This window comes from Phyllopteryx taeniolatus, chromosome 20 (assembly GCF_024500385.1).
Source record: "Phyllopteryx taeniolatus isolate TA_2022b chromosome 20, UOR_Ptae_1.2, whole genome shotgun sequence".
NCBI classification, from domain to species: Eukaryota; Metazoa; Chordata; class Actinopteri; order Syngnathiformes; family Syngnathidae; genus Phyllopteryx; species Phyllopteryx taeniolatus.
Genome location: NC_084521.1, coordinates 6,925,915 through 6,950,357, shown reverse-complemented (window position 1 = coordinate 6,950,357; position 24,443 = coordinate 6,925,915). Strand labels below are relative to the sequence as shown.

The window sequence follows — 24,443 nt, the reverse complement described above, 5'->3', positions numbered from 1 at the left end:
AAAAAAAAAATATATATATATATATATATCAAACTTGGAGCTAACTTTCTCCCCCCTGCCTCACTTTTTTTCACAAAAAAAAAAGAAAAGACCCTGCAGGGTTTTGCTTTTAATTCAGACCACCTCTCGCCGGACTTGGAGGCAAAGTAACGTCCACTCAAGTGACCCTCAACGGGAACCACGCACTTTAACAGCGATGGAGTACCTCAAGTCTTGCATTGTGTTTTGGTGCTGGATGACGTGTGCAAACGCGGTCGTGTCCACTGACACACCCCGGGGTCCTGCGCCTATTCCTCATGGTAAGAAAAGCTGCACGACCGCCCTTCTTTATTCTTTGTGGAGCATTGTGCAAGCGATGCAAGTTTGCGCAGTGTCAACATTGGTGGGTGCCGCTCGCATGCCTGCGTGGGGGTCTATAGACCACGTCAAAACACATCACAGACTGCTTGTTTTATTAATTGCATGCTTCTTGACACGCAGTCTGAGCTGTAACATGTCAAGAAAACACTGTTAACACTCCAATATGTAACCCAAAAGTGTTGGGCACACTTTATACTAATTGCACAAGAAAGACAAATGAGTTTGATAGCCCAAAAGCACTTGTGTGATGTGGAACTGCATAAGTAGTTCACTTTTATTGCTCCTGCAAAAGGCTACCAGCACATGCAGTGTCATTGTTGGCCAAACTGAGGGTTGGGGCCCCAAAATTGGTCACTTTTTACTTAATCAGAATCATCTTTATTTGCCAAGTATGTCCAAAAAACGCACAAAGAATTTGTCTCCGGTAGTTGGAGCCGCTCTAGTATGACAACAGACAGTCAATTGACAGAACACTTTTGGGACAGAAAGACATTGACAAAAAAAAAAAACAGTCAAAGAGCAGCAAAGGGTTGCTAGTTATCTGATAATGCCGGTACATTTTTTTTTTGGACAATTGTGCAAAAAGATGCAGAGTCCTCTAGCACTTAGAGCAGTTTGAATGACTAATATTGCAATAGTCCGGTGCAATGACCATTGTGCAAAGGGCGCCGAGACTTCAAGGAGTGTATGCGGTTTTAAGTGACAAGTAGTGCGATAATCTGGGACACTGTTGATTGTGCAAATGTTGCAGATACTCCTCAATCAGTGTGCAAATGGAGCAGATGCTACTCTGGCCTGTGTGGCCAGTATTGGTCAACAACAGATATGCAAATAGTGCAGCGTGGCGAGACAACTACAGTGAGTGCACGAGTAATATATAATTGGCCCCACAGAAATGTGACAACGAACTCAAGTCAAAATATTGCCAGCATGTTGTAATGGAATTGTAGGTTAGGTGTTTAAGAAGTTGATCGCAAGAGGGAAGAAGCTGTTGGAATGTCTGCTAGTTCTAGTTTGCATTGATCGGTAGCGCCTACCTGAGGGAAGGAGCTGGAAGAGCTGGTGACCGGGATGCGGAAGTTTCTGATTGTTGTAATACAATGTTACAACTTATTGTATCAATCGTCAAGAAGGCACACAATGACTCGTTACCGTTTGTTTATGAAACGTATATGTCAACATTATGCTAATACATGAGGTATTTTAATGTGTCCCAGGGAGGAACCGCATTTTAAGCTGGAAAGTTTAGCGAGCTACCGACACGTGTAGCAACAGGCGCCTGCTCTGCCGTGGCAGCAACATTTAACAACCCGTTTGAAAACCATTATCTCCTTGACACGTAAGGAGCACAACTGGCCACAAAAAAGGGACCCTGCTGTTTTTGTTAGTGTGTTTTTGGCAAAGCTGCGAGTTGCTTTGTCATAATAAAAACAAAATTACTTTACATGACACTTTTGCACTACTTCTGGGAGCTGCCCTCAGATTTTGGGTCTAGACACACACAGGCCAGATATTTAACATCTTCAGCAACATTTAAAATGTGAGGGAGTCCATACAGGACATGACAATAATCGGGGGGGGGAGTGGGGACGACCCATCCCTCTTAATCAGATAATCATTTGGGATAATCTTTCAGAGGCAACCATGAATCGGGCTTTTGCTGCCTTTGATCGAAAGGGAGCGAAAAACTCGAATTTGTTCCGATTGTTGCCACTAGATGGCGGGAGCGAACGCCTGCCCGGCATCCCGTGTCTTAATCACAATTAGAGATAGCCACAGGAAGTTAAGGCACCACTGTATTTGTTTTTTAGAATTTCACAGCGGGCCTTATTAAATGCTTTCACTGGCCGTCTATGACGCACCGACCGCAGGTTCCTCACCCCTGTGTTAAGGTGTGTCACGTGATGCCAAATCAACATAAGAAGCCTATGAAAGCTCAGTTAATGATCCCTCGATGGGTTAAATTATAAGAAGCGAGGCAGCCCGCTTCCAAACTCCATATTATTATGCTGGCTGCAAAGTGTGCAAGGGCGCGCTTGGCTGTCTGCTAAATGCCACCTTGGCGAGTATCCGCCTGCACACTGCTTCTCTATGACTTCGAGCACAATGGGGTTGATTCTGCCGGGTCGGGCCACCTGTTGGCTCGTCCCGTTTTGGAAAGTAACGCTAACATTGGGAGAACACCGACCACCCCCCCAACTCGCTGTTTGACTGCCTGAAAGAATCCTTTGACTGATTTTAACTGACCTCGTGGACATCACTTCTGAGCCTATATACAGGATTCCACATACCCAGTGTATTAGAACACATTTGAATATACCCGGGATTCAAACAATTTTAACATAGCTACAGTATGCCAGAAACAAAAACAAGCAATAAAAAAGTGGAATACTATCAATCCAAATTTGAATTATCACCTTGAAATAGTCACTGATTACGAATGCGTTACATAGCACGACACACTGCCAACCATGCGACGCAATCACTATAGATACCAACCTATTAGTTAATTCTCACATATTTGCACTGAATATTTTGGGCTACAAGTTAGTGCCGCATTCGTAAGTAAAGTGGTGTAGACACATACTGATTTTAAACATCTTAACCGATTCTAAAAATGTCAGTATTGCCGCAGGATGTGGGAAAATGGTGTTGACTACACATTAGGATGAGTGATGGGAAATTACAACATTTACAACATAACATTTACAATTGTCGGCCCGACAGTTTTCCACCAGGGGGGGGGAAAAAAGAAAATCGTTCTTAAAATAATAATAGGATAATCGCTCAAGATTAGCTATGCTCAATGCCTGTTTTTTTTTAGACCGATATTTACTCTAGTAGTACGCACTCACAGAGAGTACCGATACTAATTTCAATTAAAACAATGACAGATGTTTGCGAACAAAGACCTTACTTTACAATGCACATAATGATTCCCCAATGTGTCAAACGGCCGCACTATAGCGCCAACTACTGGTAAGGAGGACTTACTTGTTATAAGAATGTTTTTTTTTTCCCTTCGGTTTCGGTGGCTTGTATCAGCAGCCTTCACGAGTATCCGATACTGACACTTGGTATCAGTACCTAAAGTAATACATTGCAATTCTGCCTCAAATTATATCCCCTGACAATTTTTCCAAATCGTTTCTCCATATCACAGCCAATTAAGACGATGCATAGCAGGTGCCCCCCATCCGTCCCTCCATCGCTCATAGATTCCCACTTACGACACATTCACGACACATTTTTTTAATTTATTTATTTATTTATTTATTTATTTTTTTTAGAAAAGACCCTACATCTTCCTACTTCCTGTGTCAAAAAGATCTTGGCTGTAAACTCCCCAAATCCTCGACTTTTTCTAGACGGTGCAGATTTGTCTACTGTAATGTAATTTTAGGGAAGAAACGGAAACTCCACCTACGTCCAAAATGTATAATCACACTCTCCATTGTCTCAAGCTCCAGTCTAACACACAAACAACCCTTTTGGCAGACATCGCCTATAATCATATCTCAGAACACCGCCAGCAGTTCATGCAAATAATCTGTCCAGTACCTCCTTTTGTTAGAAAAATATGTATTATATTGTCTTTGCTGTTTTTTGTTTTGTTTTTTGTTTTACTGAAAGAGTGCAAAGTCTCCCTTTTAACGGACTTTGAAAACATTCCAAATTGGCAACGTGGCCACTATTCTTGTGCTTTCCATATCTGATTTTCTATTTCTGGGCACATTATGAGCAGAAGTCAATATAGGTACTAGTCAAAGACAAGAATAAAACAAAATATTATTATTGCAATATTGAATTTATATATATATGAATCATAACCACAATACAACAGAATCTTGAACACAGTACAACACTGATCAACTTCGAGTAATTGGGAATGGGAATAGAAATAATTTCCTCCAGATTCATGTTCACATAACAACTTTGTGAACATTTTTTAAGTAAAATTTAAACGTTCTTAATTGTTGTGCAAGTGCGAGCTCACTCTTTACGTACAAACGAATGACAGCAGTTCCAACTCCAGAGAGTTATGCTACTTTCGAGGCATAATTATTTTCTGAAAATTTCAGTCGGAAACCAAATTGTACAATTCAGTACGATTTCACTTCAGTGGTGCTGATCATCCCCTGATTTTTGACAGGTAAAATCATTCCATTCCAAACAGTGACAGAAGAACTGACAAATTGAAATAATCAAATGTAGAACACACATGCATCCAATTTTGAAAAACTCTTCAACTTGATAATTGAATGTTTCAGTTAACACAGCAATGTGAGCCAACTAAATACATTCTGAGTTTGCCACGAAAGCATTTGCCTGCAATTCAGCCGTATGGCTTTTGTGGTACAGTCTTGCTGTCATTCCAATGATTACAATGACATTTTAATTTGAATATAAACATTGTTTTTTTTTGCGCAGGGGACACCCAAAACAATATCAAGGCAGTCGGCATTCTGGTTCTGCAGTCATGCCGTTGTCTCTTAAGCCAAGATAATTGCAAACACATGGAGTACTCAACCAACAGTACATGTGAAAGGGGTTTAAGACTTGGATATCAGATTTGTTAGAAAGATTGAATAGCATTTGAAAGCTATAAGTACTGTACTGTGCAATGTATCATCTGCATGCATTTATCTTAGTTCAGAGGCACTGTCATTCTCATAGGTGTTGCTAACTAAAACAGCAGCACATCAAGCACAAAAATATAGCTTAAGAATAACTTTCATTTACCATAATCGTGCAATTTAAAAAATATATATTTTACAGGGAACATGCAGACGTCTCGCCTATTAAAACAGAGGGAATTTTAGCCTGGATGTCTCGTCAAAGAAGAAATTCTGTTCTGTTATTCTCATGTCCAGGTCCAGGAGACATTCCCATGCTACGCATTTCCTACTGTCTCCGTGGATTTCGCGGCAGCCTGTGAGTCACAAACGTTTGCGCATCAAAGTGTGAACGTTGACTTTCAACAGATGGACCCCGTGCAATACGGTGAAAGGGAGAGGGGCCTTGCAGGTGGGCGACTCGAAGTCCAATTCCTTCCATGGACGAGAGCAGTGGGAGCTACATTCCACACCTTCTGTGGACACTTCGTGTTTACTCTGACGCAACACTCATTTGTCAAGAAGTGCCAGCGCTATGTCTTTCCTTCAAATGTTTGCCGTCTGTCCTATGGCTATATTCTACAATTAGTAAAATTATACTATTAGAAACAAATAGATCAATATTAGACTTATTGTTTTTTTTTTGTCTATTATTATATACCTTTCAGAGTCCCGCAAGAAGCTAAGAGATTGAATTAATAAATGCACCCTTCGATATTTTAGATGTCGATTGCCAGCATGAAATTTGATCGGATCATAAAGTATTTTAGTAGTACTTTGACCTGTCTGAAGTGATGCGTTTCTTGTACTTTGTTCAAGAGCGTAAGATTTACACTTACATCAGTGTGTCATAAATTAAGGAAGCGTATTGCATTCACTTGGATTAAAAAAAAAAAACCAAAAAAAAACCTTGTTTTTCTGAGTAATGTTTTTGAGGGCTTTTTTTTTTGACTAATTATTTTTCTCAGTTTTTCTGTCCAATTCCCTCTCCCTGTATTTTTTTCCTGTTTTCCCAAGTAATTTTTCCCTGTTTTTCAGAAAAATTGAAGAGTTTTTTTTTTTTTATTTTTTTTTTTTTTTTTAATCCAAGTGAATACAATATGCTTCCGTAATAAATAAAGAGGTTATATTAATACATAAAATGTGTTTTTATCAAGGTCTAAGTGGATTGTGACGCTCTGCTTGATAATGTAGGCCAAAGTTCAGCTCCAGCCACATAGTTCGGGCGTAATCATTCCACTGTGCCTTACTTTTATTTACGGTATTTACAGTACTCACTAAATATTTTTATTTTAGTCTTTTCTTAGTGTTTTACATTATATAGTGTTTAAAGTGTTTTTTTTAATTTCGGTAACCAAACATGGAGTTGCACTCCGATTTTATTACAATGACAATAACAACTTTGTAAAAAAAAAAAAAAAAAAAACATTTAATTCTATTCTCCCACAAATGTATGTTATCATTAAAACAAAAAACAGTTTAACTCCAACTTTCCTAGCTTGTGGACTATTTTGAGTTGTTTGGTTGATATTTAACATGCAAGGCTTCGGTTATCGTTGATAATCGTGGGGAGGAACGATCACATTGATTATTAAAAAAACAAAACAAAAACAAAACAAGAAAAAACAATCGAGATCAGGCACACATGCTTTAGCAATCAGAACGTTTACGCTACAAAATATAGATCACATCATGCCACCTTTCCCTTGTTAACCTTGTGCTTCATCTAGAAACAATGTTATATCGACACGTGGTTTCGCACGAGGCCACTGTGAATCCCAAATTTTCTTCCACCAGAAAGTGTGTATGGAACATTTGAGAGACTTTCCAAAAATGTCTTGTCTCAATTGTCAAGAAAAATAAGTGTGTCTGTTCCATCTGTTTTTACAACCAAGACATGTTCAAGCGGGAGAAAACAGGGTTGGCATGCATGTTCACCTTTGTGTTTACACGGAGGAAAGCGTGTTTTTTCAGTCGTGGAAATCCACACAAGTAGAATCGAAGGCAATTGGACTTCTTGGAGTGATAACTGGTGGAAAAGGTCTGCCTACTTCTTCTTGATTCACATGATAGGCCAGTTCATTTTCAGCATGTGGCTACTAAAGAATGATGACTGCTGCGAACCAGAGATACTGGCAATGAATTCCCTTTATTCGGTTCAGTTGACTTATCTGGCTGTAATTACATGAACAGACCATGTTGCGGAGTTTTCCAAACATCTTGATCCCAACCTCTTCTTGGAACATGCTGAGGTATTTATTTATTTTTTTTGCTCGGGTCATCTTCTCACAACAGCGCGGACGGCAGTGGGTCAGATGACAGTGTTCAGTGCTGGAGGCCTCGCTTACTGTCTTCCATCTGTGTCAATTCTCTGTGGGCCTTCTGGAGCTCGCTGTTTATCTGCCTCGTCCTCAAACTTACTCGGTAGCTCACTCTCGCTGCCCCGCTAACGTTGCTTTCTGCCACAGCGGGCAGTTGTTTTTACAGAAAACACATACTGTTCATTTATTTCGAACAGTGGACATAGACAGTCTGTGACTAGGCGGTGGCCAAGCAAACACAGATCCATAGGGGAGTAAGTGGTCATCAACATGACCACTATTGACTGATTTTGTTGCATCATCTGCAGGAAAGTGCATTTCCTGTGACTTAAGTTGAAAACATTTAAGAGTTACATGCACGGCCCCAGTGGGGAAAGATTCCGGGCAAATACAAAGAATGTAATCTCCTCAAAGAGCCATTAATATACATTATATTCCAGACCAGCATGACAGCACAGAGAACGTGTTTCCCAGATGCATGTGAGAAGCTTATCTTCCTACTCTGCCTACGCTACGTAGTTTTTACCATTTTAAGCTATTGCCGATTCGCCTGCGATTCAAAATGGCCAGTGCAGTGTTGAATATGAAACTCATATTGTCTCAAAGTCATCTTTTCCCCCCCCTTTATTACGTGTAACCTGAAGCTCTTAAGTGTAAGGCCGGGACTCATTCCCATTCAGTAACTGATCTTTGACTAGAGAAGATCAGGAAATGGAATGAGACCGTCATTGTCAGTAGTGGTGGAATGATTGGAAGGGGGTTGAATTATTTATTCATTTTTTCTACCCAATACCCAGTCCAATAACTATGTTTAGCATACTTTAGAGGGTTTGGCTTCTTCTTTATGACAGCGATACAGAGTAGCTCTGTGGTACTTGTTTCCAATTTGTACACTCAGATTGCAACCTTCTCGGTGAATTAATCAGCTGGTTTTTCCCAAAAATAAAAACATTTAACAACAACAGAGTGGGTGTAGTCCAACTCTCTCTGCGAGGTCAGTGTCACTAATTTATGTTTGGTCTCACCCTTCCTCAACCTCAGAATTTAGCACTGGGAGCCATTAGGAATGTCAGCAGTGGTTTGTGGGAGTTCTGGGGAGTGAAATATGACAGTAACCCATGTGGAAAGGCATCTTGTTTGGTATCAAATTTAAAAAAGCACTACAATGTTAATTATTTGAGACTCAACACATTTTTAAACAGTTTGTGTCATCAGTTTTTGGGTTATGCTTCACAGAAACAGAAATATTACCCTTGGTTTGAGAACGTTAAACATCCGCAAACTCCACTTGAGCAGAATATGATCAAATCTCTTTGTGCCAAAACTTGTGTGCTAATTTATGAATTCAAAAAAATAGCTGGCTGACGAAACGTGTTGTTGTTTTTTTTCCCCCCAGAAGATTTACTTGTGCTAACAGTGGCAACAGAAGAAACGGATGGCTTCCGCCGCTTCATACAATCTGCAAACTATTTCAACTACACTGTGAAGGTGAGAGATGGTCATTTCCCTGTTCTAAAAATGATCACTTGAGTAAACAACACATTGCAAGCGACTGATTCGACCTGGTAAAGAAAACAATGAAGTGGGCACAAACTAAAAAAAACTTCAACTCCTTGGTGAGGGTCCATCATTTTATAGAAATAAGACCGAAGGATAAGTGGCATAAATCAATTTAGGTAAATTAAAGTTATCGTCGTGCAATATTTTGCTGCCGATTCATACTTTGTAGAAGAGTCATGTACATTAGACACGGCAAAGGCAAGTAATGGCTGTTTGACCAGCTTGTTTAACTTGTTGATTGGTGATGACATCACATAGTCTTACTCTGGAAATTCACTCTAAAACCCTAAATGTCTCCTTTAACTGAAGGTTAAACAAATATGCGCCTATTTTTTTTTATTTTTTTTTTTTAAATTATCCTACTCTTCAGTTAGACTTGACAATGTGTTCTGTCACAGGTGTTGGGAATGGGGGAAGAATGGAAGGGCGGTGATGTTGGCCGCTCTATCGGCGGCGGACAAAAAGTCAGACTACTGAAAGAGGCCGTGGAAAGTCTAGCTGACCAGGAGGACCTTGTGGTCCTCTTTGTGGATAGGTATGTGGCATTTTAAGATTGTCATATCAAGAGCAGAACACCTTGAATTTTTCTTAAAAGCCATGCTGCGTCTGGCTCTATAATGAGACCGACAGTATTAATTACTGTAAAAGCGCTCCTGAGAGAGGTTTTTCTGCAGGTTTTCGTAAATCCCCCTCACTCATTCAAACAAAGGTATTATTAAAAAGTAAAGCGCGTCACAAAGCTTGCTAGATGATTTATGACTTTCCAAAACAGAAGGAAATTTTCACAGCGTTGATGTGGTTTGGAATAATGACCGCTTTATGAGTCAAGTGTGGCCGTCCGAGCAGAAAGTGAAAATGTATGTGACGGGTCTTGTCAATCATTTCTGTGAAAAATTGGCTCACTTTGGGAACAGGTTATTAGACTACCATAATTACTGCATTAAAAACTGCGCTTGTGCTTCACAGACTGTTCAAATGTAAATGTTCGAAACATGTAGTCCCACAGAGCCATCTTTAGTGTTCTGAAAGTCTCCATAGTTAAGTATACAGTGTTTAACAAATATATTGTAGGTTTATGCCGTAGTCACCCTAAATTAACAGAATTGGTAATAACCAAAATATTTTTTTCATGTTCCTGTCATGGTTAATACTTTCCACAAGAGTTATTTAATGTTAAAATATTAATATTATTGAGATCCAAGTTAACGTAGCTTTACAAAACAAGGAAATCGGAAATCATGATTATTTCTTGCTTAAAAATCTAATTATTGCAATTTACTTTTATTCCAGAATAGATAAAGTGGTTGAATGTTAAGATTGATTTATTTCTGACTTCTCAGAATAACCTTGTGAGCCAACTCAAATTTGGGTATAAAAAGATGAATTTAGTTCAAAATTTAGTTCTCATCGCTGTTGAAAAAGGTAAAATGTCAACATCACCGAAATTCGAGTCCACATGAAATGCTCGCTAGTCTGAGACATTTGTATATTTTTGTTTCTGGTAATCTGTTGCAGTCCAGATTTAATTAGGCTGCTGTGTGTTTTGGTTCTTTTCTGGCAAACTTTAATTTTCTTGTTTGTTTTTCCTATGTTTAACAAAGAGTACTGCTCATCCTCAACATTCTCACAAGCCAGTTAGCCAGAAACCACAAACTCACACAAAAAAAAAGTCAAGAATTATTAACTAGTGATGAGACACAACTGAAAATGCATTCATTTTTTACCAGGAGATCCAAACAATGCTTTTTTTTGCTGTCGTTTCATCATCCTTGGCTGCAATACCGGGGAAAAAAACAACCAAAAAACTTAGGTCGGTGTCAATAACGTTATCAAAGAATGCATCGCCGTGTTTTTGAGGCCATTGTGCACAGAACAATCAGTGATGATTTATGATGGACAGGTACTGTATTTGTAGGAACGTGTATTTACAGTACAGCAAACAGGCTTCATCACCTATAATAGACGCAGGCTTAATGGTGGGGTTTCTTGTGTATATTGACCGAGCGCTTTGGCACTTGAAACATTTGGAGTTCCCTAGATTTCCTGTGTAAACACTTAGGCACAATTTCTCCTGTCTGTCACAGAATTCTAAAGGCCACCTAAGCGTCAACATGGTTTGACAAAAGGTCGTTGAAGGAAAGCTCGCCAATGTGAAGAATGTCTTCTTGTTTTAAAAAAGATTTGTATCTACCTGGAGCAAGTAGGGGCCCAAAGCGGTGACAGACTGACCTTAAAGGAAAATCTGCCTCTGTTGTATTTCATCTTCCCCTTTCCCCATTCCAGCTACGATCTTATCTTCGCCGGAGGACCAGAGGAGATTCTCAGGAAGTTCCAACAAGCGAATCACAAAGTCCTTTTTGCTGCAGAAGGGCTGATATGGCCAGATAAGCGACTGGCCGACAAGTATCCCTCGATCCGCAGTGGCAAGCGGTACCTCAACTCAGGAGGTGGGTTCCAAAACATTCCAAATATGATAGGAATTTGCTTTTTATTTTGAATTCCTGTTTTAAATCGAGATTAGGGTGACCGGACAGGATGATGCAAATGGAGTGTAGAGTTGAGTTGATTTGCCTTACAATCATTTCACACCCACCCTTTCCCCGATAACCAAACATAATCTACATTTTATAGTCTGTAGACTGCTCATCACGCAACTGCAACTATATGAGGCAAGTTCAACATTCAAGTGGTGCAATGGCTGAAAGGAATGCCAACTGACTCTTGTTAGTTTTCTAAACACCAAACCACAAAACGTATATTATTATAGCTTGCTTCAAAATGAATGTATATTTTGACTGTCATTGCTTTTTTTTTTTTTTTTTTTTTTTTTGGAAAGTGGATGCGTCCATTCATATGACAGATGAGTAGGAACAACTTGCAACTTGGTCAATGATTGCCACTGCAACACAGTACTGTTGTATAACACAATCATTCAAGGAACTATATATTGCAAGACAGTTCATGTATTTTACATCCAAAGAGCTGGGTAACTCAAAGCAGAAAAAAATACACTAAAAATATTGATCGTAGTGTGGTCCAAGAGTCATTGGTCTCTAGGACGCCTAATTACAGTGGTCATCGACATGGCGAGACCTCCCATATTGGAGCCTTGCCGCCTTCCCTCTGATCACAGACTGCTTTTAGCTTTCGTTTTCACCGACATGACATGCGGCTTTGTCTTGGCTTGCCTTATGCGCCGTAGTTTGTATGAAATTGCTGGGTTTGCAAGCATTCTCATGGCTACTACTAAAGTGACCATTTGAAAGTAAAGTTTTAGCCTCCTGACTTTGAAATCAAGATACACAGTTGGTGCTGATGTGCACCTGCGTTTATTTGAACAGATCAACAACAATGTCACTAAAAAACAAACTAAAAGCTTTCAATTGGTTCTTGTGGGGCTTAACTGTACTATGAGCGTAGAATACCGTCACAAAGTCGGACTCTTCTTACAGTGGGAAGCGTCCCAGAAGGTAATCCTTTTCCAGCATTTACGCCCATAGCTTGGATCAGACACAAAAATAACATTTGCAAAAAAAAAAAAATTTAATAAATAAGTAAAAAATTGCATCATAATTTGACTTGAGCCTCATCTTCATTTTTTGGCAATTAACCAACATGTCTACGTGTTTTCAATTCCTGTGGGCTTTTCTAAATGTCTAAACCCTGCAATCAGTCCATGTGGTCAGTGTCCTTGAGGTATACGAGCAGACGGGAAGAAAGTGGGAGTGGAGCTCGCCATGAGAACATACATTTAGATGTGTTTTAATAGCATCACAATGTCCTCGACGCTCTCCCGTCAGACATTCAAATCGTATGGTGAAGTACATTCAGATTTCCTTAGGGATAAGAACGTCTGTCCTTGGGAACATTGGTCACAATTATATGTTTATGGTCCTGGCAGACATAATTAACTCCAACTGGTTGCTACTTATATATATATATATATATATATATATATATATCCTTTTAATTCTCTCGCACCCTATGTTTTTACGCTCGAAATGTGTTTCACACTGTTTATCCCTTGCAGGAATAATGGGATATGCCCCATACATAAACCGAATTGTTTCACAGTGGAACCTTCACGACAATGACGACGACCAGCTCTTCTACACTAAAATATTTGTGGATCCACTACAAAGAGTGAGTGCTGTTCAAAACTCCAATAATAATAATATGAAAATAATGGGTTTTTTTCTCAGCCAAATAAGACTCCGTGTCCCCACTTGTCTGTTAGGACTCTCTCAACTTGACACTAGACCACAAGTGCCAGATTTTCCAGAACCTGAATGGCGCAATTGGTGAGAAATCCCAGAGAGTTCCTTTATTCCGTTTCCTGTTAATGACTGATGTTTTCAAGATTGAAATACCAAATACACTTACTCCATCTTCTGAAAGACTGTGGACTGTGTGTATTGTAAAGACAAGTATGAGGTTTGGCTCTTTACTCTTTAAGTAATAAACCATTGCAGTTTGTGCCCATGCGTTATGTCCATTTCCATAACCTGGTCTGAAATGGAGTGTTCCCGCTTTTGGCAGACGAAGTGCTTCTCAAATTTGGAACCAACCGCGTGAGAGTTAGAAACACAGCGTACGACTCTCTGCCAGTGGTTGTCCATGGCAACGGGAATACCAAAGTGAGTAACAAATTATTCTCTTGAACGCACCATTTCACCTCAATTCATGCTTCAAATGATGCGTTAGATTGAGTAATCCCATCAAAGATGGCACTGTTGACGTTGGGCCTGACCTATTAACAAGGGAGTCGGACAAGTTTCTCTTGACGCTCAACCTCAAAGATTACTAATGAGTTTCCCACTTACAGAGGAAATATACACACTGTTCCTTCTCATTTATGAGTCACGCTGACAATTATTCATTGAGGGAAGAGCTCTGATCCAAACTAGGCCGTAATGCTTATGTGTCTTTTCTCTGTTCTTTGGAATAACAATTTCTGGATCATGCTCTGGCATTTTCTCTTGATTTCCTGGGTTAAAAAACCAAAATTGTTGAGTCATTCTTCCCAGATATTTCAACATCTGCTGAATAAAGTCAAAATGGTCGATGACATTACACCGATCCAAACTCAAATTCATTATCAAAATGTTATAATTTTCTGCAACTGAGAATTGTGTGCTGAGCGTCCTTGTGTTTACTGTGTAATTTTAGGGTATGATATTACAGCCGTATTAAAATAGATCTGTGGAATCAGAAAATAAAAATGCTCGAATTGTTGCTTATGATGACATTAATCTTCTGTAACCAGCTCTGAATTCTCTCTCTGCGCAGATGTACTTGAACTACTTGGGCAACTACGTTCCCAACACGTGGAACTATGAGCACGGCTGCAGCCACTGTGACGATGATGTCGTGGATATGTCTCAGTTGAAAGTAGGTCCCATTTTCCTTTGCTTGAGTCTGTGTTATATTGGTCTTGTGGAAAGTTTATCTTCAGCACACCTCCCTGCGAATGTAGGAAAGGTTTAAACACCGGCTGCCGTCCATCAGTGACGGTCTAGACAGTTGGAGTCAGGCCCTCATTGTCCTATTTCAACAGATAAGACTGGTTGTTGCTGCCACCCACACCCCCTTCACAAAAATAATAGGTTAGGTGCCTGCTGGACCTTTTGGATCCTTTTAAAAAAAGCGTCAATACAAGGGATACTACTCGGGGAAGAGAAAGCCCGGCAGGATATGGCTTCTGTGGTTTTCAGAGGATCTCATTTAAAGGGGTGTCGCTGCTGACCAGCCTTCCTTTTTGTGGGCTTCTCAGGATAGGTTTCATCCACCAATCTCCAGTTATAGTGGTCATGTGGAAACTATGTTGCAGAGTTCAGCCAAGACTGGCAACGTACACAAGGATGGAATGGCAGGAACTTGGAAACATCTCAAGTTATGCAGGGGTGTCTGCTTAATGATAGCCAAATTTGGGAGCACAATACTGATCCAGTTTAATCGTATATCACTACCGGTATCAACGGTCGTGAAGAAAACTGCTGAACGGCGATGTACATTATTTGTTATAAGAGCCCTGCGAGGCTTTGAGCTCAGTAAAATGAATGAATGCCCCTAAATAGTTGAAGCTGATTGAAGACAGCTGCAATTCACTTTTATCACAGCAGCTCTTGTTGGGCCTCATTCACAAACACTGTGTATGCAAAAATGTCTGCGATAGAGGCCCAGGTATCTTTTGTTGTTACGAAAAAGTGTCTTGCTTGCCTCTCCACCTTTGACACGATAACCTCATTTTCTGCCTTTGCAAAATTTCTTCTTTCAAACCTCCGTCAAATCTTCCTGGCCGATATCGTTTTGATGTAGCATATGAACAGAAATAGAGGTGTGATTTATGCGGACTGTAAATCACGGGCATGAGCAACTCGATTTAAGTGAATGCTGATTATCTAAGATATGCAAGGTGGTGAGAGGAAAATTGTCTGGTGCATACGTGTCATGGATCTCACGGTCATTTTACGTATACACTGAACTTTTGCGCAGCGTAAGAACATTGCTACGCTATTATTAGTGAAATAAGCCCACTGACCTTATTTTCCCATATAACTGTTACCGTCTCTTGTCTTGTGTGTTTGGGGATCATGTCATGCGGAGATATTGGGGACACAGTGTCAAGCTCTAGTTAAGACGGAAGTCTTGCTTGAACCTTTGTGTACTTTTTCTTGGGAAATGTTACATACAATTTGAGTTTTACCGCCAAAGACAATAACAAGCCAGGCAACCACATCCCGATGCTTTATTTTGTGTAAAAACACTGTGTGGACACTCGTCTGCTTCAGGGTCAGTCTTTTTTTTTTTTTTTTTTTTTCCCTCCCTGCGCACTGGCAGAATTCTTCAGTCTCCCTTCGTGTGCCTGAAAGCCAGACATTGCAAACCTTCAAATTAGACGCTTCGGCTTGCATCCCTTTTCATCGCTGTCCCAGACCCTCGCTGTGAACTGGTCACAGGGAGTTGCAGTCCAGGGCGAACTTTCGTGGCTGAAGCAGAGTTTCCTGGGAAAATGTTTCCTCTTCAATTCAGTTCCCCCCCCCCCCTCCCCTAACTGAGCATTTACAGGCTTGTCTCTGAATATAACTTTATACGTGGCGATGTGGGATAGAAGTTCTTGTAAAGCACTCGCAAGTAGAAATGAAAATCTTAACGGGGACTTTTCATAGACGTCACTTGATTATTGATTCTGTTGCTTGGTGTGAAAAAATCCTTTCCTAATTGATGTATTGACTGTGAGGCGCTGATACAGTATAATGTCTTCTCTGGAATAAACATTGCTCAGTTGTGAGTTACATACTTAAAATCATGACACATTTAAACATGTACTCCTGTGAGACATTTCGTTGGAATACGTCTTTAACACTGCTAGAAATAAGTAGGATTTGTAAGTAGGATTGAGCAATTCCATCCCTGTCTTTCTTCTTCTTTGAAATGAGGTCTTAACTGAGAAATATAATTCCCCCAGCTGGTGAACAATGTGTCAGAGTAAATGTTTTTCCTACAAGCTATTGTTGAAAAAGTCCACACGCAATACCAGATCGTAATGCAGATCACCGCAAAGGATACGCAGTATGGTTTAAATCATGTCAGCTAAGTGACAAAGTAAACCAAAAAGCTCCACTGATGACAATGCCATCCGTCACAACTTCAAACAAAGCTAATGTGAGATGTCAAACATTCCGTGATTGATGCTAAACAGGGCTCCATTTCCGAGACCTGATGTTTGAAATTTCCCTATTTTTAATATCAATAGGAGTATCCCAACGTGCTGGTCGGCGTCTTCATCGAGCACCCGACGCCTTTTCTCCCCGAGTTCTTCGAACGTTTGATGACATTGGATTATCCCAAAGATAAACTCAAGGTTTTCATCCACAATAATGTGAGTACGCTGCCACCCGATTTCCACCCCCCCCCAATACTTTCCCCATGCATAGCCTTCTAACCTATGAATGCCTGTCCAATTGTCAGGAGGTTTACCATGAGAGGCACATGCAGATGTTTTGGGAGGAACATAGGAATGTGTTCAGCAGCTTGAAGGTCGTTGGACCAGAAGAAATTCTCAGCCAAGGAGAGGCCAGAAACATGGCCATGTATGTACACATTTAACTGAAGAAGTAAATGTTGTTTCACACTTGTGCTTTTGGGCATCTATGAAGCTCCATCAGATTGGCAGAGGAGCATCTACAGTCATTTTTAGATCTCGCTAATAAATGTTCAATCGGACGTTTTCATTATGGGGTGTTGTGTATAAAACTTTGAGGGGGGGGTGCTGTAACATAAAATGTCGTTTTGTGTTTTCTTAATTACAAAATTATACTCCTTTGCGTTGAGAATGTATTGATAATGCAAATAAGTCTTAATGAAGTCTAAGGTTCATAAGCACTCTCTAATCAAAAATCTAAATTATCTATTAGATACTAAGAGATTAACAGCAAAGGCCAACTCCATAATTGAAATTGACATCCAATGCTTTGGACCTGATGTGTGTTTTAATGTGGTTCTGTAATGACCTGTTAATTTGCTGTCTTTAGCCCCGCATTTAAATAATGACTTGTTTTCTTTGCCTTGTTGTCTTTAGGGATCTTTGCCGCCAGGATGCCACATGTGACTTCTACTTCAGCATAGACTCAGACGTGATGCTCACCAACACACAGACTCTGAAGCTCCTCATTGAGCAGAACAGGTAAGTGCGGCACTAACTGGGGGGCGAACCTCCCGTTTTGCTGTTAATATCATTGGACTGTTGAATTTATTCTGCCAGTGGCAAAACCACAGGCGCATTTCAGCGGGGCAACGGAGAATTTAAAAATAATCTCCACCGTCTTCCTGTTTTCGCCGACCACATGGAAACGGCGAAAGCGTCTACTGCGTTAACCCCGGAGTGCCACTTTGCATTGCGCAAAAAAAACCATGCAAACTCCTGTCTCCTCACTGCAGCCCATTAGATACAAAGACAGCTACCCACAAACTAGATCTAGTCACTGTGGTCATTGCTTTGTGTTCCATGCAAAGCAAAAGTCTTCCTGGGTTATTTCAAGGGAGCATGGGAAGTCTCTGCTGACCGTGACGTTGCTAAACAAAAACAAAATAAATCTGGCATTACTGGAGTATTAACAGTCAGGTTTATTGTCATATGCTATAAAAATGTGTGCAGTTTGGTTTGAGGCTAAAATCAGTGGGATGGACATATGCTTTGCCTTTTGGTAAAATAGGGGGAGGGAATAAATTGGGGGTGAAATTGATGATTTTAGGGTTAGAATTAGGGCTTGGTTCAATCTTTTGGACATTGAATAATTCCATAAAGCAAATACAGCAATTTGCTAGCCTTCTGACTTTCAGAAGTACCCAAACTATTTTTTTTTTGGGGTGATACACTTTTGGTCATAACATTTGCACCTTTTCCTCTTTGAAGTGCTCTACCTCTATCTTGATGTTGGATACAATATTTGTGTGTATAATTTCACTGAGATGTCACAAACCATTTTCTGTCCTCTGACAAAAATATCACATACCCGCTCTGCCTCAGGAAACTCATCGGCCCCCTCGTCACTCGCCACAACAAGCTGTGGTCCAACTTCTGGGGAGCGTTGAGTCTGGATGGTTATTACGCCCGCTCGGAAGATTATGTCGATATTGTGCAGAGAAAACGAGTGTAAGTACGATGACTTTTAACATCTACATCAACAACTGCACACGGGAAATATACAAAAATTACAGTACGCTGCAAATGGCAAATGGCAAACACCGGCAAGTCCCCCACGTTTTACTGGCCGAAAGCACTTGTATGTTTCTAAAAATACATTTATAACCGCACCCAGATGGGGGCAAAGGGATAAACAGCACCCTTACGACATTAAAATAGATCATCCATGCGGGCTAATGGGCAGCTAGACCTCAGAAATGCAAATGAAAACAACATGAAACCATTACGCCGCCATACCACACACCTTTAGACATGTGGCGTGTGGATTAGAATAACAAATCTCCACGCGAACGCCAGCAAGGCACATTTGAGAAGAGCGCCTCATTTCTCGACGTTGCGTTGTTTCCAGAGGTGTGTGGAACATTCCCTACATGGCGCACATCTACCTGGTCCGGGGCGACGTTTTGAGGAAGGAGTTGAAAGAAAGGAACTACTTTGTTCTTGAGAAACTGGACCCTGATATGGCTTTGTGTAAACACACCAGAGAGCTGGTAAGAACGACTTTTGATGTAACTATTTATGCTTCGACAAAGACATTTGAGAGAAAAGACTGCTATGAATCATAACCCTATAAAGTCAACAGTGCAATGGAAGGTGACCAATGGCAAGTATTTGTTAGAAGTCTCTCTTATGTGTTGTGACGGCATGACGGGTACTGCGTCCATGTAACGGTCAGCTTTTTGTGTTGTGTTGTGTTGTGTTGTCGTCGTATCCCGTCAGTCCAGCTTTTCTGTCTTTCCTGGTCACATGAGCCCTTTTTGTTTCTAACCACTGGCTGGTGATGACCCGATCCAAGTTATCCTTTTTACTTTTTAACATACAAACTGATTATTATGGTTGCTTCAAGTTGTTAACATGCAGTCAGGTCTAATTGCTTTTGGACTCCTGCATGCGTTTCTCCCACACTATCAAAACATCAGCTTCAGAGGGAATCTTGCTTCTTTTCCCACGCAGGCGCATTTTCCTCGCCGCCCCCCATGTTGATCTGTCACCCTGTGTCTTAATCTGAAAAAATAATTTATGTTATCGTATTTACATGATGCTTCTCCTTCGTTTTTAGACCAGTCACAGAGAAAAAGAGTCCCCTTCTCCGGAATCATTCCATATGCTCAGGCCCCCAAAGGTTGCCATTTGTTTTGATTATTGTTGTTATCTGAAACATTTCCCATTTCCAACGGGTTAGCACTCAGAAGCCATTCCAAGCTTCGGCTTGTCATAATGTTTGGGTGGATGCCGAAGTATTTCATAGATACACTTGTATTCTGTATCAGTTGTTCAGCAGCATCAATATGTCATTGATGTTAGACAAAACAGCCGTTAAGGTTGTTCTGCTGTCCCAACAATCAAGGAGGAGGAAGAATGTTAAATTAAAAAAAAATATCATCACACATTCAAGACCCGTCCTGATGCTTGACCCTAAAACCAGCTGCTTCATCTCGATACACCGACCGATATCAGACTAGGCTCTTTTCATGTATTGTAATCCACCTGGACAAACATCACAGCTTTTTTTTTATTATGCACATTTGGCAATTTGGGTTTCAGCAATACTAAATTCATCTTAATCCTTACAAAGCCCAGTCTGATTTTGAGTCCAAAACCTCCCTCGTGCCTCCCTGTAGAGTGGAATATTGCTCCTGGGATTGCACCCCCTCTGTCCCTGTCCTCCTGCCCTTCCTTTCACCTCACCGACCCCCACCCTGAACTCTTCCCACCCCACCAATGCCCGTGTGAACGCCCCCTCCTGAGCCACTCTTACATCACCCATAAATAATCCTAGATTATTTATATGGCTTCTGTTCCTGCTCTACCTAAATCGGACAAACACGACAATTTTAATGTGTTATCAGAGTGCTAACCATTAATTATGTTGAAGTATAAGCATGGATAATGTATAGCTGGACCTTCCTGTGAGACATTTTTAAGAGTACATTTTATGCCTTGTGTGTAACTAACCCTTTCCTGTCTGCTGCAGGGAGTCTTCATGTACTTAACAAACCGCCACGACTTTGGAAGGCTCATTTCCGCAGCCAATTATAACACTTCTCATTATAACAGCGACTTGTGGCAGATATTCGAAAACCCCCTGGTAAGTTACCCTGGTTACCTTTCGTTTTCAGAGCTAAAGAGTAACCACCTGTGAAGCTTCGGAGCCGTAATGAAAAGAATGAAGTTAACGTGCCATTTGTAGAGGGGGGAGAGGATTAGTGCAGCCTGGAATTCAGGTCTCAAAATAGTCCAGCAAATGGCCTCTAATATGAATTACTCACTGCAGGACTGGAAGGAGAAGTACATTGATCCCAACTACATGAAAATCTTCACTGAAAACTACTTGGAAGAGGTTTGTTTGTATTTTTGTTGACAAGCATAGTCTTGACTGAATGCCGTACATGGATTCCACCATCTGTTTTTCATATGAATAATTCACATTGCACTGCGAACAACTCAAGGTGAAGGTGGGACTGAAAAATATGTCTCTGTGTGTTTGGCCTGCAGCCTTGTCCAGATGTCTTTTGGTTTCCGGTCTTCACAGAAAAGGCCTGTGACGAACTAGTGGAGGAGATGGAGAACCACGGCTCGTGGTCTGGAGGCAAACATGAGGTCAGTCCTGTTAGCGCCGCGTCACCGAACACAGTGCTGTAGTCAATACACACGCACACTAGCCTTTTCTTCATTCACGTGTCTGCCAGCAGCGTTGCAAAATAAACCAAACTCATTAGTGTTTTGGACAATTTGACCTCCGGCGAGTTTATTTTTATTTTTTTATTGCATTTGGTGGAATGGCTGTAGCATGGTTTAAGGAAGAGCCTAATAAATCTTCGGTTGGATCAATTAGATATTGCAAAAACAGTCCAGAGTCTCTGGCCGAAAAATAACAAATCTTGTGATAAATTGCATGACTTGGAACATGGGCAGACTTCAAATGAGACTTCAGCATTTTAAAGAGCGACAAAACTACCAGGACTTTTCCTTAACTTTTCCCTTCCTGATGGGTCGCAAAAACAAATAAGCCAAGAGGAATTTGTTTTGTTTTACTTTACATTTGGCTGTCAACCCGATTAGACAAACACTACTCATACGAAATGTGAGCCCATAGGGAGAATAAAGAGTACGCTAATGCTTGGTGCATGTGCCTAGAGTTTTCCCCTTTACCCCATGCGATTCTCATTTGCAACAAAAATAAACAATGTTTTTGCCTCACTGCAAAGAAGTGGTGCCTGCATGAGTAAATAAATAAAAACCAGGCAGCAATAAGAAGTGAGAGTCAAACAAATATTAGGGGCATCCCTCGTGATTTTTTTTAGGAGGTTGTGTCTTTGTTGTCTGACAGCCGTTACTTTGAAGCTCTTTCTGCTGGGGGCGGCGGGGTCGTATATTGACCAGATGTGAAAAAGAAAGTGGACTGTCTTTAGGTTACGATTAGCAACACGGCATAAACAGAGTCATAAAATGGGTTATGATGTTGCGTTGATTACATCTGTAATGTCTTAAGACATTGGTAATTAAGGTCCCAACACTGGGAGCAATAGAAAGGGTGTTATAGGCAAGAATTGCAATAAAAAGCAATAAACTCATTATAGTACCAAAGCTCTCGTGAGTAAATTGTCAGTTTGGGAATGTGTTAGCGACTCAGCACATTTTGAGACTAAAGCAGCGTTAGGAAACGACCTGCATGATCTGTCCATCGCACTCGAGGTGGCTTCATAATTAGCACTCGTGTACTTTGTCTTGTTAAAAAGGACAAGCGGATCTCCGGCGGCTACGAGACGGTCCCGACGGACGACATCCACATGAAGCAAATCGGATTCGACAAGGAGTGGCTTCACTTTATCCGAGAGTTCATCGCGCCTGTGACGCTAAAAGTTTTCTCTGGATACTATACAAAGGTCGGTAAAGCCTTGAAGAAAACTAACTACTAACTAGGTGTGTCAGAAAAGTTCTAGGACTGGTCTCAGAAAAGATGACGCAAACGCCGCAGGATCTCTTTGTAGACGTGCTAGTTGATTGTCCGACTCAGACTGAAGGGGAAAATCCTGTGTTTGGGTTTCAAATCTTTTTGGACACCGGTCCTAACACACTTTTGCATCTCAAATCCCGACAGCTTCAGGAGCAGAGAAGCTTGTCAAGTCAACATAACGTGCCTTTACATGTGCACAACTGACTTGATATATTTTCCGTCCCGTTGCAGGGTTACGCGGTCATGAACTTCGTAGTCAAATACACTCCCGGGAGGCAATCATACCTGAGGCCCCACCATGACTCCTCCACCTTCACTATCAATATTGCTCTTAATAACAAAGACATAGACTTTCAGGTAAGAAGAGAAAATGCTTATACTTTTGTTTTTAAACTTGGCTTTTCGCAACGTTTTTTTGAGCCAAGGCACGTATTTTACATTTTTAAAAAAATCTCACGGCAAACCACCAAACAAAAATGCCGCAAAAAGTACTGTATGTGTATAAATACTGAAATAATGATCTTGTCTCAATCTACTCACAAATTTACTTACCAATTGTGAAATCTGTTTAGTTGAACACAGGTTAATTTTAAATGGAAGAAGAGCATTTAATTGTCCCGCCTGTCACTATACGTCGCTGGCATAGATACAATAGATGAACAAAGATATATTATGCGTTGTCAAATAATAGGTTTTGGACCCAATACGTGAGATTGGATCATTTTCCGCAGCACACTCGCTCATCTCTCACGGCACACTAATAATGTGGTTAAGAATCACTATCTGACCACGCGCTGCCTCCTCTTAGGGTGGCGGCTGTCGTTTCCATCGCTACAACTGCTCCATAGAGTCGCCCAGGAAAGGCTGGAGCTTCATGCACCCAGGACGACTGACTCATCTCCACGAAGGACTACCCACCACCAACGGCACACGCTACATCGCCGTGTCCTTCATCGACCCCTAAAAAAAAAAAAAAAAAAAAAAAAAAAAAACTTGTCTAATTCCACTGTAATTGAAACTTTTGACTGATCTTGGCTCCTCGTGTTTGTTTTGTGTGTTTTTGTGCCCCGATCTTTTGTAGTTATGCATTTTTAAAGCTATTTGCTTTAAAAAGATGAGTGATTGCAATTAAGCGAATCTCTGTCAGACAGAGTGTTGACTGGAAATGGGACGTGAATAAATTCTCACGTTTAGGTACACAAACGAGAGGCATTTTGCTAGCTGGGTACACGTATTCCAGTTATTACAAACAAGATACTTCCATGGTGTATTTAGTGAGTGAGCTCATCATGATTTTCCAAGTCATTTTGGCTTTTAGCTGTATCAGGCTAGCATGCACATTGTGCAGACCTGATGTGTTAACATTTGAAAAACTGAACTTTTTTTTTTTTTTTTTTTAAATCAACTGGTGCTAATCATCATTCCGTCTTTTTAGACAGAATTTATTAATTGGTGATGCAAGTGAGTCAAGGTGTGTGTGGTTTGATAATCTATTTTTGTATTTTGCACGGCAGACAGAAAAAAAAAACAGGTCAGCAAAACTTGCTGTGAGTTTTGTTTGAATGGAGTCTGTTACTTGAAGGTTTGTCACTTGCCTCTTTGAAAATTGACATTCATCTTCGTTCCTGAAACCAAAAATCTGAAAAAAATGTCCTTGTATGAATGAATTTTGCTACTCTTGCCTTTTTTTTAATTTATTGTCAAAATGTAATAAAAAAAAATCTCTGAGAGTTTCATTGATTATTAAGACTATTATTTGTATTGAATGAAAATTAGCCATTACTTCAGAATTCCCCCATAATGCAACATGCCCTCTTCAGCTATAATGCTGTACGTCAGGAATGGACGGCTTTCTCACAATATCAACTTTGCTTCCCAACTCCTATAACCTGTCTTTCAGCGAACGTCACATGTAGAAACAA

At 40.5% G+C, this 24,443-nt stretch overlaps 1 protein-coding gene across 2 annotated transcripts; it reads left to right on the top strand.

Annotated features, from left to right (window-relative positions):
• The first annotated feature begins 24 nt into the window (after positions 1-24).
• Positions 25-24,262, top strand: plod2 (procollagen-lysine, 2-oxoglutarate 5-dioxygenase 2). 2 transcript variants are annotated; one of them, XM_061758293.1, is made up of 20 exons: positions 25-299; positions 8,694-8,785; positions 9,256-9,392; positions 11,141-11,304; positions 12,888-13,000; positions 13,095-13,158; positions 13,397-13,494; positions 14,147-14,248; positions 16,614-16,739; positions 16,829-16,950; positions 17,439-17,543; positions 18,387-18,512; positions 18,913-19,054; positions 19,624-19,686; positions 20,539-20,652; positions 20,839-20,904; positions 21,060-21,164; positions 22,304-22,450; positions 22,753-22,878; positions 23,330-24,262. In XM_061758293.1, exons 1-20 carry the CDS (start codon positions 197-199, stop codon positions 23,483-23,485), a joined length of 2,271 nt encoding a protein of 756 aa, XP_061614277.1. In that variant the 5' UTR covers positions 25-196; the 3' UTR covers positions 23,486-24,262. The 2 variants fall into 2 exon arrangements, with proteins under 2 accessions (XP_061614277.1, XP_061614278.1); XM_061758294.1 differs by lacking the exon at positions 19,624-19,686.
• The last annotated feature ends 181 nt before the right edge of the window (positions 24,263-24,443 follow it).

Bases quoted from the DNA above. Each gene is read 5' to 3' on its own strand.
- plod2 (XM_061758293.1), top strand. From the start codon at position 197: ATGGAGTACCTCAAGTCTTGCATTGTGTTTTGGTGCTGGATGACGTGT. The intron at 16,740-16,828 runs GTGAGTACGCTG...TCCAATTGTCAG, and splicing joins AGGTTTTCATCCACAATAAT to GAGGTTTACCATGAGAGGCA. The intron at 17,544-18,386 runs GTAAGTGCGGCA...GCTCTGCCTCAG, and splicing joins CTCCTCATTGAGCAGAACAG to GAAACTCATCGGCCCCCTCG.